This window comes from Rousettus aegyptiacus, unplaced genomic scaffold (assembly GCF_014176215.1).
Source record: "Rousettus aegyptiacus isolate mRouAeg1 unplaced genomic scaffold, mRouAeg1.p scaffold_m13_p_4, whole genome shotgun sequence".
NCBI lineage: Eukaryota > Metazoa > Chordata > Mammalia > Chiroptera > Pteropodidae > Rousettus > Rousettus aegyptiacus.
The window spans coordinates 142982252-143004127 of record NW_023416307.1 but is presented as its reverse complement, the minus strand read 5'-3'; the positions used below and the strand labels follow the sequence as shown (position 1 = coordinate 143004127).

The window sequence follows — 21876 nt, the reverse complement described above, 5'->3', positions numbered from 1 at the left end:
GCACAGTTCCGGGCACATACTGAAGGTTCAGTTAATGGTGACTCTTGCTCTTACAGCCACACTTCACATTACCGGTTTTGTTTAGGAATACAGATTCTGGGATTTGGGTTTGGAATCCACTGGAGACTAATACAGTAGCGCCATCTGGTGACCACTTTATCACAATCGTCGCTGGCAGCTTCCTAAGGGCAGGAGAAAGATCCTGGTGGAGGATGCACTCTCTGACTCAGAGGACTTAAATGAAACCACAGCCTTTGACCACATGAGAGACTTTTTCATCAATATTGTAAATGACACTCTTTTGCAGAAAATCCAGAAATAATTAAATCCTCTTAGATTAAGTTCGAGCTATATTACTTTTCACTTTATTAACTTTGGAGAGCAGCTAAGAATTATCTTTGTCAGCATCCCTTTAAAAAAGCATTACCAAATGTGAACGTTATTGGTATTGTTGAGAGCTGACAAAACACTCTGTTCTTTTGGAAGAAAATAATTTATAAAACAGTCAAAAATACACAAATATGAGGTCAAGAAATAATGGTTATTATATATCCAAGGGGTGTCCCGTTTCCTCATTCCCTAGTCTTCTTTCTCTTATCTTTATATCTTGAAATAAAGGATTTTTCGCCAAAAGCCTATGGCTGTAATTCAGGAAGTTCCCAAATGCCCTGCAAAAATTTTATACAAATGGGCGATAATAGTGGTATTATTTTCTTCCAGGTCTATAATTCCTGGAAAACAAGCAAACAACATAAAAGAACCATTGCTCTAAAAACAATGATGGAATGTGGGTGTAATTAAATTTAAAATCTTCATACAAGTCTTATTTTCTTATACTCTCCAATAATAATTCCATTCTTCCAGTTTTCTCTTCTGCCAAGAAGGACGATGTGAACTGCTACTCACTTAGGGAAAAAGGGTATAACACATTGGTTAGTTAGCATTTTCTACCAAGGACCCCAAAGTCTGGGCCATAGACCGGTACCGGTCCAAGGCCTATTAGGAACCCACCTGCACAGAAGGAGGTGAGCGGCGGGTGAGTGAGTGAAGCTTCATCTGTATTTGCAGCTTCTAGCATCACCGCCTCAGCTCCACCTCAGATCATCAAGCATTAAATTCTCATAGAAACACTGGTCCCTGGTTCCAAAAACATTGGGACTTCTGCTCTAAACCTACTCTTAGGTGCTTATATTCTAAAGCATGAAGATGTCACGTGGAAGATTACCTTGATGCAGCAGTAGCCTCCAAGTACTTTAACATGTCCCGAAATGGTGATTTTCTCAGGCCCTCTTGCATGAACAGAATGCTCCCTCCTCTCTCACTTTTTGTATCCAGGGATAGTTATTTCTTAGAGGAATTTTGTATACCCAACTAAAAACAGACATTGCTCCTTCCCACCAGCCCTTCCCCCAAACCTATCTCTAGGAGAGTGAAGAAGAACACAATGGCCCTACTTGGTTGATTTTATTTTCATTTTTTATTGAAAGCTTCATCAAAGAAAACAGAAGTTTAAACCTAACATCCACTGATCTACAGAAAGCCCAGGGAATTGGGGAAATGGTAGCTAGTTTGACTGTGGTACAGATGAAGAAATTAAAAATAAAGCCAGAAACACCGTAGAATTACAGAACTTTCTATGACAGTCAGAGACATCAGTACAAAATACTCTTAAATAAAGTTCAAAATTGAATGATGCTTTAGAATTCCATGAAGTCAAATATGGCCTGAAACAAGGGTTTTAAAAGAAGCTGTGTCCCATTTTTTTTTAAAGAAACCGAGTATTCCATAGCAAGTATACTTTTATGTATATATTTTTAAAATTAGGACTCCAATTATATACTTCTTCTTTTTAAATAAATGGAAGCATTAATCTCCAGAATAGAGAAAACTTTTTCAAGTGTCTCTTTGAAATAGTTTTTACAATTCCTGAAAAGTACGGAATAACTCCTTTTTCACATGTGAGAAAATGACATATTTTGGGGAGGAGGAAAGAGCATCTTTCTTAATAATCAAAGACTAGAGTGTTTAAAATACAAAGTGTAACACTAAAGTTACACTTCGAACAGTATTTAAATTTGAAATGATCATAAAAAAATCCACTGGAGTGTCAAGGTCATTCAGCTTTAATATCATAATGAAAAGTCAAAAAATAACAAAACAATGCAATTTTTTTTTTTGGTCAAAGATTTAAGATATGAGTGTGTATTTAACAAAGAGCTGCTATTATATTCTCATAACTGAATTTTGAGTTGACCTTTTCTACTGGTTCAAATTTCAAAAGAGGATGAAACCAAAACAGCTTTCTTTTGAGGGAAGCCAAATTCTTTGCTACTTTTTTTTTTTTCCCCCTTTATATTCTGCAAGAGCACAGCCAACTCTCAATTATTTGTGGTGGATGGGAAAGGAACATCATGGATAATAAAAATCAACAGTATATACTGCACTGACATTAATTTTACAAATGATTTCAAACTCCTTTAATAAATCAATACTTAACAAGGAGCAAAATAGACTGATTTGAATTCTATTTCCAATTGTTTCTCTTTCCACCCTCAGGGTAACATGGCAATAAAATGAAATAGAGCCTCAAATAGTTGAAAAGACAAAACAAATCCACAGAATAGATAATTAGCCCTTCAAAAATTGAGAGTGATTGCATTTCTGCAAGATTCAGTCATGGGGCAGTTACTGACTGGCATTGGTAAAATGGAAGAAAAATACGATTTAGTGGCCTAGTAGTTCTTCCTGCAGACGCTAAGCTTACGCTCATCTCTGCTTTAGCTTTAAAGCTTCCTGAGTGAAAGAAGCATTTCCCAAAACATTATTCTCCCTCCCAGAAATACAAAGAAATAAATATTGAGAAGCCATCCATCCTTCGGTTAGCATATGTAACAGGGTATAAAACCAAAGATAAAAGATACCAAAATCTGGGGTAAGCCTCCTGCCCTACATCATAAAAGAAATTTGAGGCTACTCAGGAATCTTATATTCAGGTTTCATACTTTTCTGAACTCTATGTAATCCGCAAAGGACAGCCATGACCAAGAGCACTTGGATTAAGAGATTAATTATATATTTAAAAATATTTGGTAAAAAGTGTTAAATTTGAGTTAGACTGAACTGTCTTCCAATGTCATGGTGAATGTTATTTGTAAAATGAATGGATACATTAATGAAATCCCATTATCACTCCGTCACAGGAAGGGTATAGTGTACACAATCAATGAGCCTGTTTCAATTACATTAGTCCCTCAGATAGGAGTGAGAGGCTGTCAGTCCCAGAGAACCAAAAATTTTGAAGGACGACAGCCACAACAGCATGAAAAACAAAATCTCATCTTTTACTCCCTACTGTGGACAAGATAATATAGATCAAGTTTCCATGACATGTTTAAAATATATTTTGAAGTGATTCCTCAAATGTGCTGAATATTGTTATGCACATACATAAATTTTATCCTTTCATCTGATTTTACATCATATGAAAACATTTATCACTGAAACCCACTTAAGAACTCTGCTTATCAGCTCATATGCAATGGTTTGTGTACTCAAATTAAGCATGAGACTGAATTGTCAAATGTATTTGAGTCTCCTACTAACATTATAATCTGTCTAGACAGCACACTGAAACTTCTCAATCATGAAGAAGGCTGCAAAGGGCCTATTTAAATCAAATCTCACTTTTCATTAATGGGATTTTAGGCCGCTGTAATGGATACTTTGTTATGTAACTGACATCCTAATTATTCAAATAAAGAGGGTGTTTTTTGGTGGGAAAAAAGCTAAGTACTTTTTTTCATCATACATTAATTGAAAATACTTTTAAAGCAGTTTTGCAAGGAGTTGATATATTCTGTAGGTACAGTGAACTTCCTGCTCCTTCCAGCCACCTTCTACTCTTAGCCTTCATCTCTAACATGAGTGCTTTAAACACCCTGTAGCTTTTCATTAGAAAAGGGTGGAAGTGAGTCTTGTATGCTGTCAAATGTGGTAGATCTGTTAAGATCACAGCACCAGCCCCTGCTAGTATTCCATTTCGTTCACTTAGGATCCCTGACATCTTCAGAAGACCTAGACTGCATTGAAGAGCCCCTGTCATTGTGGCTACTTTGCCTCCCCAGACAACATCTTATCATTATTAAAAGAAAACACACTCCTCCACTGACCATGTAATTGGAGTTTGGATGAAATAGTATTTATCTCATTTGGATACTGGTTTTAGTTTTTTTTTTTTTAATGTTTAGGCTAGGTCTTGGCAATTAAAGTTGAAAGGAAAAATTGAACATTTGAATAAACGCTGGAAAATCTGGTAAACCAGGATACTTAAAAAAAAATGATTATAGTCCTAAATAGAATTACAACAACCATAACGAAAATTAGGATTCTGATGTCTGCATATATTGAACACATATTTTGGTTTGTTTTATTTTTCATACAATGTAATGCTGCTTACCTGTTGGTGCTTTTTTCCCCCCAGACATGACTCTTAAAAACAATTATTTGGTAAGATGACAGATGTAAATTTGAACATGTGCCATTTTTCCTTCTTTTTTTTTTTTTCTTTTTGATTTGAAATATTTTATAGAATGGCATGATATAAAAAATCCAAACACAAAACACACATGGACACATAAACTGACAAGTAATTTCCTTTTGCCTTAAGTGGCTTAAAAAAATTGAGATCATTGAAATTTCATAGTGAAAAAAATGTTTCTGAATGTATAAATAAAGCAGTAGTTTTGAATAGAAACAGGAAGTTGCCTAGGCACATTCATCAGCCACATGGTAGCTACCTCTTAGCCTCATTGTTGATTGTGTAAATGAGACTTTCTTTGTATGACATTAAATTTTTTTTTTTTTTACAGAAACAAAAGAAAGCATGTTGGTTTCATATTCAAATGAATTATGCCCAGGATAATCCTTATTTATACAAAGAGTTCAGAGAGTGAAAAAAAAAAAAAAAAAAGAAACAGAAAATACAGTTTCCATGAATGTTTGCTTATACCCCCTGTAACTTGGGGGCCCACTACTCAAAGATAAACTTAAGTGCCACCCTTAAAATACATGAGAAACTGAAAGATGGAAAAGAAGGAAGTACAAATTTAGAATTCTCTCTAAAACATGGAAAACCATAAGGATGGGTGTGACCAGATTGAATTTCTCTATAGCATGTTACATTTTCTTGGATAATTTTTTGTTTCTAATTTGACCACAAAGATATGGAATCACTCTCTAGATTTGAATTTTGAATACACGGTGTTGCAAATAAGAGAACCAGGTCAATTTCAACACTAGACTTTGTTTGTAAGTCATAAATAGCGGAATATTGACACTTTCATCTGAGTCAAACTCATTATTCATGTTGACCTAATGGGAATATGATTTATCTCTTAAATTTCTTAAAAGTTTTTAAAAGCCTACTCTGTTTTCTTTTACAGTGCACTTAATGCATTTTCCTCTTCCCTCTGGACTAAGACAGGTTCCTATGACAGTTTATAAAAAAAAAGTTTCACTTATTTGATTCTAATGATTCATTCAGAAGGCAATTCTAGTACATATTCAATTAACAAAGTTTTACTGGCCTTAGTTTCACGTAAAACTGTATAGGTTGAACATGAGTTTCATGAACCAAATATGCAGAGATGTTTGTTACACTGATTTAATTCATTTTAGACAAAGTTTTGCATCATTCTCAATGCAAATATATCTCCTTTGGCTTAAATGATTAATTAAACCTAATTGTTTTGGTTCTTACTAATATAAATTATAAAATGTCTTGATTGTCAACTAGCATTTTAAAAGCTTACCTAACTTCCACTAATAGAATCATCAATCTTATTGGTCCTACTTGCCTCAGAGAGTTAAACTGAAATAAAAAGGTCTATTTTGTCTTTCTTCTGACAACACCGGGATTTGAAGATACAATGAAAAGAGAAAATATCCCCTTTCAACTGCAGAATCAAGGTGACTATTCATGGTGGATGACGACAAAGATTGAGGTGAAAAGACAAAATCAAGAGGTGTTGGGGTTTAGAAGGAACACTACTGTTACCAATATGATGAGACCTTTTCAGGAGGCCACCCATCACTTAACAGAATATCATTAAGTTTTTTTGACAAGTGACCATTCAGACCAGGTTCGTGAAGTGTTTTTAGTTCAAAATTCACATAAAGCAATTTCAACCTGTTAAATATGTGTTTTAGCTTATTGGTGGCAATCAATACAGGTTTCACTGTTCAAGAGAGCTAGTAAGGAACCAGAAAAACTCATGGAAATTAAAGCCACTTTTGGCTCTATCAGTTGGTATATCCAGACCTCTGCATGCTGAAACCGCTGAACACAGCAGGTGCAAGCTTCTACTGTCAACAAATGTACAAAAAAAAATTTTTTTTTGCAGTATGTAAAACACCAGTGGAAGGTAGTTTAAACAAACAACAAAAATAAGAACTGGTCCGGCCATGTAGGTCAAATAAAAATTTTAAAAGAAAACAACCTCTATCTTCTGGACTGCAATAGGGTGCCACTTCATCTTTGGTATAAAATAGGCCATCCATAGGCTGAATTTGATCACAACTAGGAAAGACTACAGAAATTGTCAACAATTTCTCTATCTATTGCTTTTTTTGTTTTTTTGTTTTGTTTTGTTTTTTTGCACTTTTGACCATAAGCTCCTATCTACTTAAGTTTTTTGTTTTTTTGTCTTTAATGCTCTTAAGCTAGGTTTTGCAATGTGACAAGCAAAGCTGACTAAAAACTTTGTAAAGCTCATAAAAAAGACTGCAGATAAAAAGCACTAATGCTTTTGCTAGCAATCACGCTTTGTAAATTAAAAAAATCTGCATTCTGACCCCCAAACACGCATTATTTCTAATGCAGTTGTTTTTAAACCAACCTTAGTAACTTTACCGTAAAATGTTTTAGCTTTCTAGAATGATTCAACACTTAAGACAAAGTTCATGAAAAGTCCCAGCATTTTTCCAATTCTTGCAGTTGCCATGGTTTCTTTTATCAACAAATTTTCTTCAAATGAAGAAAAACATTTTCTTTTAAACTGTACAGTTTTTTCACCCTAAAAACTCATAGTCTTAAACTTCTGTACCAGTTAAAGCCGGCACAGTATTTCAATTCTTTCTTGATTTTTTTAACAAGACGTTGACAGCTTGCCTTGAGAGCCTTTGACGTCCTTAAAATTAAGGCAATTAAGATTCAAGATAAACCTTACCTAAATATTTCTAAGAGAAAAATTAAAAAAAAAAAACCCACATTTAAACAAGAAGAGGAAAAAAGGAAAGAGTAGCTTAATTACCGAGGAAAACAATTTGTTTCCATTTCTGCTTGCCCACCTCTTGACATCAGATTTTCTGTTAAGAAAAAAATCTATCTACACCTTCAGGTAAATTCCGAATTTAAATATTCTTCCAGATAATATGTCAACCTTCCATGTTTTGTTTTGTTGTTTTTGTTGTTTTTCCTCTTCTGGGATTTTTAAAGTTTAATTTAAAAAAAATGATGGCAAAAAAGAAACCGTCAGACCACATGAAGGAACCATTTGCACAGCACATAAAAACACTTTGTTTTTGTTTTCGTTGGGTAAAGTAGAAAATTAAAAAAAAAAAAAAAGCATTCCGTTGACGCCTGTGCAAACTGGAAGCCAACTTCTTGTTCAGTGAAGTTTCTTCATTCAAGGCAAAGTTTCAGACGGACATTCTTCAGTCTTGTTTATGGTCTGTGAAAACAATTGATTAGGAGTGGTTACTACATCAAAGCAACTTTGAAATCTCCTTTGTGCTCTTTTCCAGTGACGTCTCTTTAATAGATACCAAGCTCTTTCAAAATCACCGTCATCAATGAAGTTAAGTCATAAAAACATATTGGGCGGATTAAAGTGTCAAATTTTGCCACTTTCACACAAACTTACGTTCAAGCCAGAAAGTGAGTTCTCATTAAATATCAAGGCTAATCAGTCAAGAACATGTTTTAATTCTAAAGTAATAAATATTATAAATATATTCAGATAAAAAATACTCCCTTTGTGAATGGAGCCTATTTTTTTATTGACTGGCTTATGTTGTAGCTTCCCCAGAAATTGTTTGAGTAATTCTACCCCTCAGAACTCCCATGGGATTCATTACTCACTCAGTCAAGAAATATGGAGTCCCTACTACATACTCAAAATATTAGCAATGGATTGTGTGTTATCTTGTAGTATTCGCCAAGTATGCCACCAGTTTTATTGGTTCAAACAATTAAGTAGGATGGTTAAGAGGGCAATGCCATTTTATTCACTTTCCCTCTTCTTCCTTGCTCATTCACCTCATCAAAATTTCAAATTCTTGACAGTAGGGACTGTATTTTATTTTGACTTTTACTCTCCAGAAGTCCACTTGAGTGGCATGCGCATAGTAGGTGTTTAACAAGACAAATATCACTTTACTATTTGCCATTTTGCCTAGCACAGCCCAAATAATGTCTTCTGCTGTTACCCCATCTATATTGTAAGGATGAGATTCTAGTAGTTTGACCTTTACTCTTAGCTCTTCCATCTATAGATTAGAATTTTGCTAAATAATTTCAGGATGTGCTTTAAAAAGAAGAACATTTAAACTATCTGGAGGTCATATGTAGATGCGAGCTTCTTCTCTCTGCAGGTTCTTCCAATGCCCAGTTGCGTAATTTAGTAGAGAAACCTCAGGGTTGCTGGATATAGTTCTACAGGTCGTTTATTGCACGGGATGCATGTCTGAGGGAGTACAGTGGAGCTAAGTTCCAGCCACGAGTCTAATCCCCAAGTTATGCACTCTGATGTAGAACTGCATGTGCCCTGAGCAAGAGGGCCTTATTCAAATTGAGAAAAAGCCCTCCACAATGTTTTAAACTCTGTGACAGTTAGCTGAGGATGATCAAGTGGGTTTGCTCTTTTTAATCTGCAAAAAGTCCTCATATGAGTCTGTATGGCTCTTAGGAACCATATCAATTTGTATCTAGAATAACGTAAGGAAAGCGACTAGTTAGTAAATTGAATATTTTCATTTTTAACCAATAATTCAAGTCCCTAGAGATAATTTTTTTTCTGAGTTAAGAGAGTTTTTTTTTTTTAAGAAGAAATGCAACTAAGATGTTCATAATAAGCAGCAAAATAAGAAACATTTTATTAGTAGTAGTCATGGGAACCATGGTATATATATGGTCTCTCTTTATAACCTTTGCAAAGTATAGATTTACTTTATTTCTAAGAATCTATCACGTATGGTTTTGTGTTTTTGGTTTTCGATTTATTCGTTGATCCCATTCCCATCTTCCACCCTGGTATTTTTGTACATTGAGCAGAAAATGCCTAAAACACTGTGAATGTCTGTAAGAGCTGCTCTGTGAATGGTGTCTTACTCAGTGGACCACACTGACGAAGGCCACCCACCCTCCATGCTCAGGTATGTCATGTGCGCTGGTCTTGAAGCATCCACATTTATGGGCTGTGCTAGAGCAACTTTCAAGTTTTATAACCTTACACAAATGTTTCTAATAGCCCTCTCCCATCACTTTTTTGATCCTTCGAGTAGTGTCATTGCTACGTGAAAACTGATGAGGAGAAATAAATAATTGTATTTTACGTTTTCATAGTCATTAGCTGAAGTTTGAAGGGAAAGGTGTAATAGAACTGTCCACTTTTTTCTGTTTTAGATGAAGTGTGAAAGTGCACATTTAAATAATGATTATGGGTTGTTCCACTGATATCCATAAAAATAGAAGACCTCTAAATTTTCAAGGCTGTGATCATTAGCAACAGGAACACTTTAAGCTGGTCAGTAAGATCATTTTAGAAATAAAAGGAGTTGCAACTTAAAAAGAGAAATTCCTGTGAATGAGATGATGAGTATGAACATCATCTGCAAACTGTAAAGTACTCTGCAAACTGTAAAGTACTGTGCAAACAGAATGTATTATTACTCATGAACTTAAAGGACACATAAACATGGTAATCAAGGACATGCTTTGCAAATCATTGATATACTTAGAATGTATAGGAAATTGGTGTTCTTGACAATTCAGTTAGCCAGAGAAGACTTAAAGAATAAAAATACCTTGCAATACTGGGGTTGAGATAAGGGCCTTCTAAGGTCAGTGTGGTTGTTGGAGGACTAGGAATTTGAATTTAAGATCACAGAGTCATTTCGAACTCTCTCATCCCCCATCCTCCCGCCACCAAAACAAACAAACAAACAAACAAACAAATAAATGCAGAGGGAATTGATTACAAAGTAGCAAACCACAGTCTTAGAATTGTAGACTTTTAAGCTGGAGGGAGTCTTAAAGATCATCTAATAATGCAATATTCCCTAGTGTCATTTCTGACAGATTAACTTTATGTGATGCCATGTGAAAAGAAGGATTCTATGGTCCAGAGTTTGGGAAAAACTGTACACCAGACCCTCATTACTGGATTAACCTTTGGTAAACTAAGCATGTGGTTAGGACACCAACAAAGAAAATTATTTGATTAAAAAAAAAGTTTCTGAAAGAATGTAATCTTTTAAATTAATATAAACATCATCATCATGTTGACAATAAAATATTTCGTTAGCGTTAATATGTTTTAAACAAAACAAAACAAAAAAACTCTTAGAATTCCAGAGGAGGAGGGCAGCACACGCTAATCTTTCAAGAAGTAAAACATTTGAAATATTTGTTTGGCCCTCTAGGAGGTTGTACATTAGCATTTTAATGGCTTTGGAGAGAACTGCAATCAAGAAAGAATTTCACTTAGGTTAAAGCAGTGTTTCCCGGTATTGCTTTTGACCTCCCCTCCCCACCCTAACTCCAGGCAGTGGTGGTAAATCCTCCCCCAACACTAGAGACCTAACTTACTCTCTGGAGAACAATCTAATCTCTCACTTCAAAAAAGAATAAAAGAAGGAGACTCCAAAGGGTCGAGTGACAACTAGTAAATCGCAAAGATGAAATCCGAATAAAGAACTTTTGATTTTAAATATTAAAATGTAACTTTGCTTGAAGACTCATACTTTTCAAGTGCTACTTTTTAAAGATTTCCTAAATAGCACAAAGAAAAATTGATAACTTGAGCAGGAATTGGAATTTCTATAGAACTTCTAAAATAAACCCAGGTATCATTTCCACCTTTTGAGATGAGTTCATAGTTCCCTTGCATTAATAGACTCTTCTAACAATAGAAGAAAAAAAAGTATGAATACAAAATGTGAAGACCTGTTTTTTAGCTTGAAAAGTTGAATTTGGAATATTAAAATATTTGCTGACAAAGATCCCAAATACAACCTTTTTATTCATATGCACATTATTTATATTTTTCAAACTTTTATCCTGCAAATTTCTGTTGTGATGTCTCTAATTTACTTAAAATACCTTTAGTATAAATATGTGCGTTATGGATTAAACTACTTTTCAAGGGCACTCATCTACCTTAATCAGAATTTTATATCCCATAGTTCAGCTAACATTTAATGGGAAAGTCCATAGGTTTGTATAAGTACTTTAAACTATCCATATCTCAATGTTGGAAATGAGCTGCCATTTGTGAAATTTGGAGTAGATAACATGAATTAGCAAAAAATATTTTAGAGGTTCCACTCTACATGAATAGGAAAAATGTAGGTATGTAGAGAAATCTGTAGCCTGCAACTTTAGAGATATTTCTCATAACTTGACTTCAAAACAAGACTGTTAAGAGTAGATTGCTGGTGGCCTCCATAAGGGTAACATAGTCCCACCTCTCGAAAATGGTCAAATCTAACCTAAGTGAACTTTTTATGTTAAGAGTGTTCAGATGACTGAAAAGAACAGAGCTGTATAAATTGTCTTGTGCCTCCTTTCTAATGAATGACTTTAATAAATGTCTCTGTGGGTGCTTTTGCATCCCGAAACTTTTTCCAGTGATGGTTTCCCAGTACCAAGGGGTTTACATGACTCAAATGCTTAGCCCAATGCCCAGCATCTTCCTTTAATGGTTCTGAAGAATCTCATGTCTTACCATGACACAGGACAGCTTTCCTTGGCTGACATTGACAAAAACTTGGATAGTCATACTAATTTCTTCCTTTTACAAAATTTCACAAGTGATCGTTATTCACCAATTTGACTTGAGATATTGTTTTTGTTTTGTTTTCCCGTTCGATATTTTATTGTCGGTGTTTCAAGTCAAAAGCTCCTAACACTTTGTAACATGTTAAAAAGAGGAAGTCGAGAATATAAACAGGACCTGTTAAAAATTTTCTTCAGGTTTAAAGAAATGTCCTCAAGGCAATGCAAGTGGTTTTCACATGTCATACATTTGAAATGTTCCATGTTCCAGGGTGCTTTCATGTTGCAGCAACGAGCACGCCCTGTTGAACATCCTGTAACATACGTTCCTGCATGAGTGCAAAAGAAAATTCCTTCAAATGAGGAGAGCTCTTACCGTATTTTTTACTCCTATGAAGATATGGGATGGCGATTTCTATTCTTGATATTTATTATGTGTGGGAAGCTCTGCATTATCAACGATAAGAATTCATGGCTCAAGGCACATAACCGTGGTGTAACCACAGTTTTAAACACATTTGAACACAAAGTTTTACGAGGCTAGATTCAGATGTCCTCAAATATTTCAAGGAATAAAGCTTCTTCGAATGGACTCATTACAAGAATACTTAAATTCCTCGTATTTCTCCACAAATCAGAGCCTCCTTATATCATCTCATCTGCTTCTGTGAGTGGCATCAGTACTCGCCAGTTTTGCATGGAAGTTTAAAGTCCTGTTCTCCTATTTTTCTGACTTCAGTCTTCCTCCCTAGTCCTTACCCCCATCATTACACTTGCCACATCTTACTTCAGACCTTTGTTCTCTCTTGTCTGAACCATTGCAATAATAGGATTGTCTGCTTACATTGCTTCCAAATCCATTGTGTACTTCAACTGGAAGAACATTCAAGGAACAAAGAAAATGCTGTTCAAGCACCTCAGCATGGCACCTGATATGAGAATCTAGGTCCAATCTGCCTTTTCACATCTTTCTACTACGCTGCATCTACTTCTCAAAGAAATATTCATATTATTCACCCGTGAATTTTCCCACCCCTGGACATTGGTCAAGATTGCTCCACCTGGAACATTGCTCCTTCCTGTAAGACCCAGTGCCAGTTGCCACGACCTCTACTGAAGCTTACGCACCAAACAAACAAACAAACAAACAAACAAAGCAAAAACTAAATGCATTCTCCTATTGCTTACTATAATACTTTAAGAAAATCCTTGTTTACTTTCTTCCTTGCAGTATACTTACCTTTTCTATGTGCAGGTATAATCATGTACTAGATTGTAAACCTTTGAGGGCAGAGATCTTGTCTCCTAGCAGAACACTTGACATAATGCTGGGCACTACAAGTGAAACTGAGCCCGAGTATGGAGGTGGATGGGGAGACTCTCACCAGAATCCATGAGAGGCAGAGGTGGTCTCTCCGGGTCAGATAGAGTACTCCTCTCCCCACCACTTCATATAATGACCAGGGGCAGGTGGGGACAACACTGAGAAAGAGCTGACAAGCAGAGACAGCTAAAGTCGATTTAATTAGACAGGGAGAGGGGGTTGTTTTGAACAACTGCAAGAAGAGAAAGATGCATCCTGAAAGCCATTCTTGAAACACACCCCTCCCATACCCAACCATTGGTGAAAGAGCCTTTGAAATATAAAAGAAATTCTGTCATTCCTTCTCCTAAAGCTCTCCAAAGATTTTCTAGCTCACTTAGCATAACACCAAGAATCATTACTCAACACAAAGCCAAGTATCCAAGGACCAAGAGTTCTACAAAAGCTAGCCTGCTGACTTATCTGCAACTCTCCTCCCTAGTCGACCACACCCCTGCCTCAGGCTCTTCTGGACCTTTGAACTCTGTTTCCTCTGTCTAAAATACTTTTTTCTCCAAATATCTCCAAGATTAGCTTCTAATTATCTTTCAGGTCCAGGCCTATATAAAGACTTTCCTGATACCAAATCTTGGTCACTTGTTATCACAAGAATCTTGTGATAAGCAGTCTGCATTGAAATTCTGTTTCTTTTTGATTATTTGCTGATCGGTCCATTGATTACCAGTCTACTCCTAGTAGAAAATAAACTCCAAGAGTGGCATCTGACTCTTTTATTGGCCTTTCTCTAGCATAGTAGGCACTCAATCAATAATTGTTGACTGGATGAATGAAAGCATCTTTTTTTATTTATCCAGACATCATTAAATGGTTAGCAAGAAAAATCTAGATCACTTGTTTACTTATTATGCTTTAAAAGAGCCAGAATAAGTATCTCCTACTCGCTAAGCCTCGAAAAATGTTTTTGGTAAATATAGTAATGTTTTGGTAAATAATTTTTCATTTCCCACTCCTGCCTCTCATTGTACTTCCACATAGTCAGTCTCTACTCCTTTCTCACATATGATATGCAGAGTAGACTGAAGAAAAAAGTTCCAATATTCTTGGAACAGAATTCCAGAGACTATCATACTGCTTGGTATGTGTAAAAGTGATTCACACAGGTTATGGGTGAATTTAAAAAATAAAAAAAAAAAGGCAAAAATGCTTTACTTAACATGGATCTTTTCTGAAAGCTATTGTGTGACTGTAATAATGACGATGATGATGACGATGATGATGATGATGATGATAAATGCTTTATATTTTGTAAGGTTGTTATGTTCTGACTACCTTTAATTCTGAGGACTAACTTCACAAGCTAAACCACATATAGAAGACTCCATTGTCATGATTAATCTTGCAACAACAAACAAATCTCTAAATGTGTATTTAGGTTATAGAATAATTATGATCAAAAAAGGGGGCAACATTAATACAGAAAAATAGAATCATTGAGAATTCTCCATTCGCTAGGGCTTTGATTATTACCTACAAAGTAGAACAGTTTGCATGACAAGACATTTGTATGTGGACTGAACTGTGTTAATTCTCATGGCTTCAATCAAAACCCATCATATTTTAGTCTACGTAATTATTCAATACAAAGACAACTTTAGTCTGCTTTATAATTTATTTAAAGATTTTGAAGAGTAATTCTGACTACCTGATTTTTGCTTTGCCATTTATCCTTAAATAAAACCTAACTCTGTGTGGCTTAACAGTTTACAATACTGTTTTACTTGAATTATTTTACTGGGTTTTTAAAGCAAACTTGCAAGTGAAGTATTAGTGTCTTTATTTAAGAATGAGGAAACTGAGACCAAAATGAAGGCTCACTACTCAGTTTTAAGTGGGAATACTGGAAATTTTCCAAAATATGTATGGAAGATTTTTATTTTCTATTTTTTTTATAAAAATGGTTGCAATGTTCCTTTTTGCATTCGGGCCTTTTGGTAGTGAATTCCTACATCAACCCTGGACTTGGCCATATGACTTGCTTTGGTCAAATGGGTAGTAGCAAATGACTCACAAACAGAATTGAAAATGCTGATCATCTGGGCTTCCTCTCTGTTCTCCAGATTCTGAGACTTCCATGTGAACAAGCCTGTTTGATGGATGATCAAAAAACATGTGGCTCAATCACTTCTATCACTCAACCATCACCCAGAAGCTGAGCTGTGAAAATGACCAGCAGCTCTGTCCAGATGCTTGAGCAAATCTAGTCAAGACCAGAAAAACTATTCACCTGAAGTCAGCTCAAATTGCCAACGCACATAATCATGAACTAAAAAAAAAAAAAAAAATGCTTGTCACTAAGTTTAAGATAGTCTGTATTGTAGCAAAAGCGAACAGATAACAATATGTGAGAGTGAAGTCAAGATGGCTGATCTTGAGGGAAAGAGCTTAGTGTAGCCCAAACTTACTTAGACTGTTGGTAAGGATATGCAGATGCATGTTCACTGGATGTGTCCACTGCTATTTGTTGCTGCTGACCACTGGTGTCCTGGGATGAAGGTGCCACTGTCTGGGGAGAGGTATCAGCAACAACACCCTAAAGAGGAAATTAAGAACATAAAAGCCTTATTGGCTTCAGCAAAGAGCCTGGACTGTAGAGATGGACTATAGAGAATACCCCTCTTCTACTTGGCTTGAGTAAAATTGCATTCAGCTATGTGAAGCCACAATAAGTACTCAAAGGAAAAGCACAGAGCACATTTGGATAAGAGCTGAGAAACTCACCTCAATGTGCAACCAAGAAGCCTTGCCATTAGAAATCCTTGGAACAAATGGTCAAAAAATCATATTGCTCATACTTAGAACTTTTAAACCATACTTGCATACCACAGTAAATATAATTTGTTAATAAAAAATTCATGCAGGATTCCTATAAAAATTGTATATGCAAGCATTTTCCTGGGGGTTATGCATTGTACCATGTCTACATGATCTGGCAAAACAGTGAACTCTGACCTTAATAAAAATCTACATCAAAGTTTGAAATTCCTTTAAAAAGATACTACTAACTAGGTTTTTCTTTCATCAATTTGATTTGTTTTATTTTGTTTTGTTTTGTTTTCTACGACATAAACTAGAATTCATTTGGAGGTTGCAGAAAGAGAAATAAGTATCCTTCAGTTTGATTCATTCCTCCCTGTACCCTTTCACTCTTTTGTTCCTCACAAATACCAAGAATGAACTTCTAGAATTGGTCATCATTAGGGGAATATGTTTGGCTCCCAGAGAGGCATACGTGGTTTTCGTTGGTAGTTAGTAGTCCTAAAGAAGGCATCTATCTAAATATATAATCTGCTGGTTTTACTTACAGCCTTGGATACCTGCAGTGATATTGAGTTTCAAACGTCTTTGGTCAACTCTCTGTCACTGACTAAAGGTCCCTGAAATTGTTCCTTAGAATTTAAAAATTCTGCCTGTATAATTCAATCTCCCCCACCTTATATACCATTTGATATTATGCACTTTTATGAACCTCCCACCAGCATTTACTTGTATGAATACTGGTGAATTTTTAATGAGTGTTTCTACATAGAAAATGAACCAATGTTTTCCTTATAAGCTTAAATTCAAGACAATGTATCAGAGTATACTTATATTTTTCTTAGTGAAAGGCTTCTAAAATCCCAGAGTTAACTTTAGTTAGACTGTTTAAAATAAGCCATACTATCAAACGTGTCTCACGCGTCTCATTATTTTAGAGTCATCAAAATACTCAAATTCTATAGATAAGCATACACCTTTGGTGTTGAGATAGAAAAATGCAAGTATGTGGCAGACATTTATGTTTAAAGTACCTAGAATGTCCACATTCACAATTTTCTCATGGCCTAAATGTGTTTCGATAGCTAAATATAACAAACGAAATGTGTTCTACTCATATATTCTTAAAATTCTGGTTTATTAAAATCTGATTAATACTGACACATTCTTTGGGGGGCGACAGGTCTGGAACACATAGTAGGTTTGAAAATTGGACCTCCGTGGTTTGCTAAATTACATAATAGTGTCTTCTTAAACTACACTTTTTTAAACCTTAGTAGCAGCAATAATTTGTCAAACATCAAATGGACAGATGGACAAAGAAGAGGTGGTATACGTACGTAATGGAATACTACTCAGTCATAAAAAATGAAATATTGCTGTTTTTGACAACATGAATTTTGAGGGTACTATGCTAAGTGAAATAAATCAGACAGAAAAGGACAAAAATCATGTGATTTTACTCATATGCCGAAGATAGGACAAAAAAGAAATAAATGAACAAATAAAATAAAAACAAATGCATAGATACAGACAACAGATTAGGGGTTATCGAGGGGACACGGAGTTGAAGGAGGGCAAAACGAGTAAAGGACATCAGTCGTGTGGTGATGATGGAAACTAGATTTTTGATGGTGAACGCCATGTAGTATATACAGACTTTGAATTACAATGTTGCATACCTGAAACTCACATACTGTTATAAACCAATGTCACCTCAATAAAAAATGCAAATTCTGATCCAGTAGGTTTGGGTCATGTCTGAGAGTTTGGATCTCTGACAAGCTCCCCAGTGATGCCAATGATGCTAGTTCAGGGACCACTTGTTGAGTAACGAGGCACTAGAGAACTAGCTCATTCGGATAGTTGTAAACTTTTTCCCCTCCCTATTTTATGAGTGTATTTATGGTTCACATGTGATGGGGTAGTGACTTGGTCCCTGATCTTTCTTTTACATAGGAAAATGATATTTTTCTTATACCTTTACAGTAAATTATTTTATGTGCAAAGCAAAACATACGCATGTCCAAGAAAAAGCATATACTTTCATATGCTGTGTTCAAAATGTCAAATTTTAGAGCAGCACAAAAATCACACATGATTCCTTGGGTTACAGGGAACCACAGTACACGCGGTTGAGATTTATCTCTTCTACTCTCGTTCTATAAGACAGAGACAAACTTACTTCAATAGAAACAGCTGTCGGAGGCACAGGCGTGTACTGGGGAATGTAGGTCCCTTGCATAGGAGCGGCAGCAGTCATATACTAGAGGGAATCAAAGAAAAATGCAGGTGAACTTGGGATTGCAACCAATGAAAAAAGCAGATATCACACGAGACTGCCATAGACATGTAGCCCATGGCCAGTGCATGATTAAAGTTAAACTCTATTTTGACCAAAAATAAGGCAGTTCCCTCCTACCAGCATAGAATGCCCTTGCTTACTGATTCAGTACCAACAGCAGCCCACCTCCACAGTATCAGTACAAGCTAATAGACCACCATCCCCTCACTTTGTCTTTCGAAACATTCTATATCAGAGTTCAAACATTTCACTTCCATATCTAAAACACAAACTCCATGAGGACAGGGATGATGTCTGTTTTTTTTCTTCTTCTCCATTTTATTGCCAGTACCTATCACATAGTAGGCTCTCAACAAATTATTTGTTGAATGAATGAATCATACTATTAGTACTAATTTCTTGTCTAAATAAATGTAATGGAGGAATAATGCAAGAAACACTTATGCAGCAACATTCGGAATTGGTAAATGCCATCGTTTTGTTGTTTTCACAGCACTATGATATATACATGTGAAATAGTGTTGCAGATCATGTCGATGTCCCCTTTGTTCCCTTCCCCCATTCAACTCTCATGTCACTCTTGGTATTTCCTTTTCAACTCCTTGAATTCTCCAAATTTTCTTCATCTGGATAAACAATGAAACATTCCAATTATTTTTTTTCACTAAGTTGTAGCATTAAGAAAAATATGTTTTCGAGATAACATGTAGTTTTGCAATGAAGGAAGGGAGCCCCAGAAAAATGATATGCTCACCTACATCAACATACAGTATGACCCATTTCCTATTTCTGATACACATTTCCCCTGAAAATTAAAAGTTCTAGTCTTCGAGAATGAAATTTTCTATAGAATCAACTATGTTTCTGACTTTCTAAACTTGATCAACATCACCGAACTTGAGAACCAGAACTATCTATCGAAGAAGACAAAGTTTCTCAATTCACAAAGGTTAGAGAAAGGATTTTTATGGAAAGTCACAAGCCTCTGATTTTTTTATTCTAAATTTTCTGAGTTCAAAAAATAAAGGCCATGCATAAATATGCAAAATTTAAATTAATATGTTTTACAGATCTTGGTACTGTCACTATCCAAACGGCATGATGATTCTGAATCAAAGGAAGTATCTGAATGGAGACTAGCTCATCAGTTGTTGTTGTTCAATACGGGTGAAGAATTATAGCCATAAAGAAACTTTGGAATATATATATTGCCATCATAAACTAAGCACTGTCCTACTGTAGCTATTTGCTAAAAAATAGAGACAGCTGTAATGAAACAATGCAAAATCAAACAAACTGAACTGTTGTCTGTAATCTATTCGTTGCTACTAACAACTGAGTGTAATTCATATCTATATTAAACAACCTTGTAACTTGGACCAAGAGCAATTATTTGATAGGTCTGGTGATATTATCAATTTAGCTTTATAGTTGAGAATCATCAGAGATTTCTGTTATTTGTCCTCTACTCTTACAGCATTCATCACTCTTCTATTAAAATAGTCCAGACTATCATCTCTTTAAACACAGGGCCATTTTACTTGTTTTTGCATCTTCCAACACACTACTGTTCAATGGCTGAATAAAAGAATATGGGAAGAAAGCTTTCCATTTCTAATTACAAATCTTGCATGCCTCCTAGCCAGAATTAATAATTATAATTAATAATTGGTAATTCTGAGCTCATTATAGATATTAATTTCACCCTCATAATGTGTTTATGTAATGTTAAAATAAGTACTTTAGCCAACTCATGTCCTTATGTCCTTAAGAAGTTCATAGGTATTCAGGTATTTTATCACTATCAGTTTTTAAAGTAAGTACAGAACTCCAGAGTCACATTTCAGCAAATATTATCTGGCATCTAGAACCCTATAGCAGGTGTCTGCATTGCCAAAAATAACTGCTCTCAAGAGTATGTTGAAGATAATAGTCCCCTGACCTTTCAGACATGTCGCTTGCCTGTGTTATAGAGATTTAAAAAATCCTTTGTTTAATATTTCCTACAATGTGTTTTTTTAGAATGCTACTCACCTAAAAAGAAAACTTTTTCAATGAATAATATATTCTCTTTGATACTGACATATAATAAAAAAAAAACTCTGAGAAACTGTATTTTACAGGAGCCTAGTTAAAGGTGATTAAACCAGCATTTCTAAAATATTTTGTACAACCTAATACTTTTGCTTAGAACTAACATTTTTTTAAAGAATACTTTGGAAAATTTTTTTAAATTGAATCTTGAAAATCCTAGTAGATTTGTAGCCAGTGGAAAGTATAGTTACCAACTATGAAATTATCTAAGCACATAGTTGATACTGTCGTGGTTCATGTCTACCCTTTGGTTATGATTTTTCAAGATTTATAATACACTAGTAAAAAAGATAATCCATCACAGATTTGGATGTTTTCTATACCAGAGTTATTAATTCCACAGTTTGTAATTGGACCTAATTAGTGAGTATGTGTTTCCTTTGCATAAGACAATGACATCATTGCCACTCATTTGCAGGACACTACTTTGAGCCATACCTGCTCTACTGTCTGTATCTCTAAGGCAGAGAGGTTCAGTGAACTGGATCTAGGAACATGACTTGGGGCCACACAGAGCAATCTTCACTAGTTCTCACAAGGGAATCCACTGCATTCTTAGACCTCTCATGCCAAACTAGAGTTCTCAGGCTGTCTAGTTAATGAAAAGCATATTATGTAATTCTTAGCTAAGCTTCTTTAAATGACTCCCAGTTATTCAAAACCTCATCTGTGTTTTGTTCAGTATAACTGCATCAGTAAATTTTCATGCCTCCTACAGCATTCGATGAAGTTGTAAACATGACCTAAACTGAACTGCTCATGTCATAAATTCACACTCCTTTTTAGGCTGAATGGTTCACCCATTTTACAAATTGAGAAACTGAGACCTACATACAATGGGAATAAAATCCAGTTCTTCTGACTCAAAATACAGAACACTTTTCAGTCTATTTCATTACCTTTGAAATTAAGTAAATAGGGTCTTAATAGCTTCCTTTTGATTATTCCTATGTAATATCTATCTATCTATCATCTATCTATCTATCTATCTATCTATCTATCTATCTATCTATCTATCTATCTATCTTAGTTTTTTAAATTAATGAGCTTTAATAACTCAAGTTCCATTTAAGAAATATAGAAAAATATGCCTTTGATTGACATTTTATTATCATTTAGTTTCCATACATTCTTTATTTTACTTCACGTTCACAAAACCTAATTTTCTTCTAGGAGGGCTACCCCATGTGCTTAACTTAGCTCGTAACTTAATTTGCTTTTACACTGCTCTTCTGAAGAGAACCAGTAGAAATTTTATAGTATAAATGAGGTCAGTTCAATTCA

The 21876-nt window shown here is 35.1% G+C and overlaps 1 protein-coding gene across 11 annotated transcripts in view; it reads right to left on the bottom strand.

The window, feature by feature from the left end:
- Positions 1 to 1458: 1458 nt before the first annotated feature.
- Positions 1459 to 21876, bottom strand: part of RBMS3 (RNA binding motif single stranded interacting protein 3) — a 1178968-nt gene continuing 1158550 nt past the window's right edge. For 6 of the 11 annotated variants that reach the window (XM_036219807.1, XM_036219804.1, XM_036219812.1 and 3 more), the window contains 2 exons: positions 18379 to 18459; positions 15838 to 15969 (listed from right to left, as the gene is read on the bottom strand). In XM_036219807.1, coding sequence (XP_036075700.1) covers positions 15838 to 15969; positions 18379 to 18459 — 213 coding nt within the window. Of the gene's footprint in view, positions 7731 to 15837; positions 15970 to 18378; positions 18460 to 21876 lie in introns of those variants that run through there. The other 5 variants (XM_036219806.1, XM_036219801.1, XM_036219805.1 and 2 more) reach the window with 1 other exon arrangement.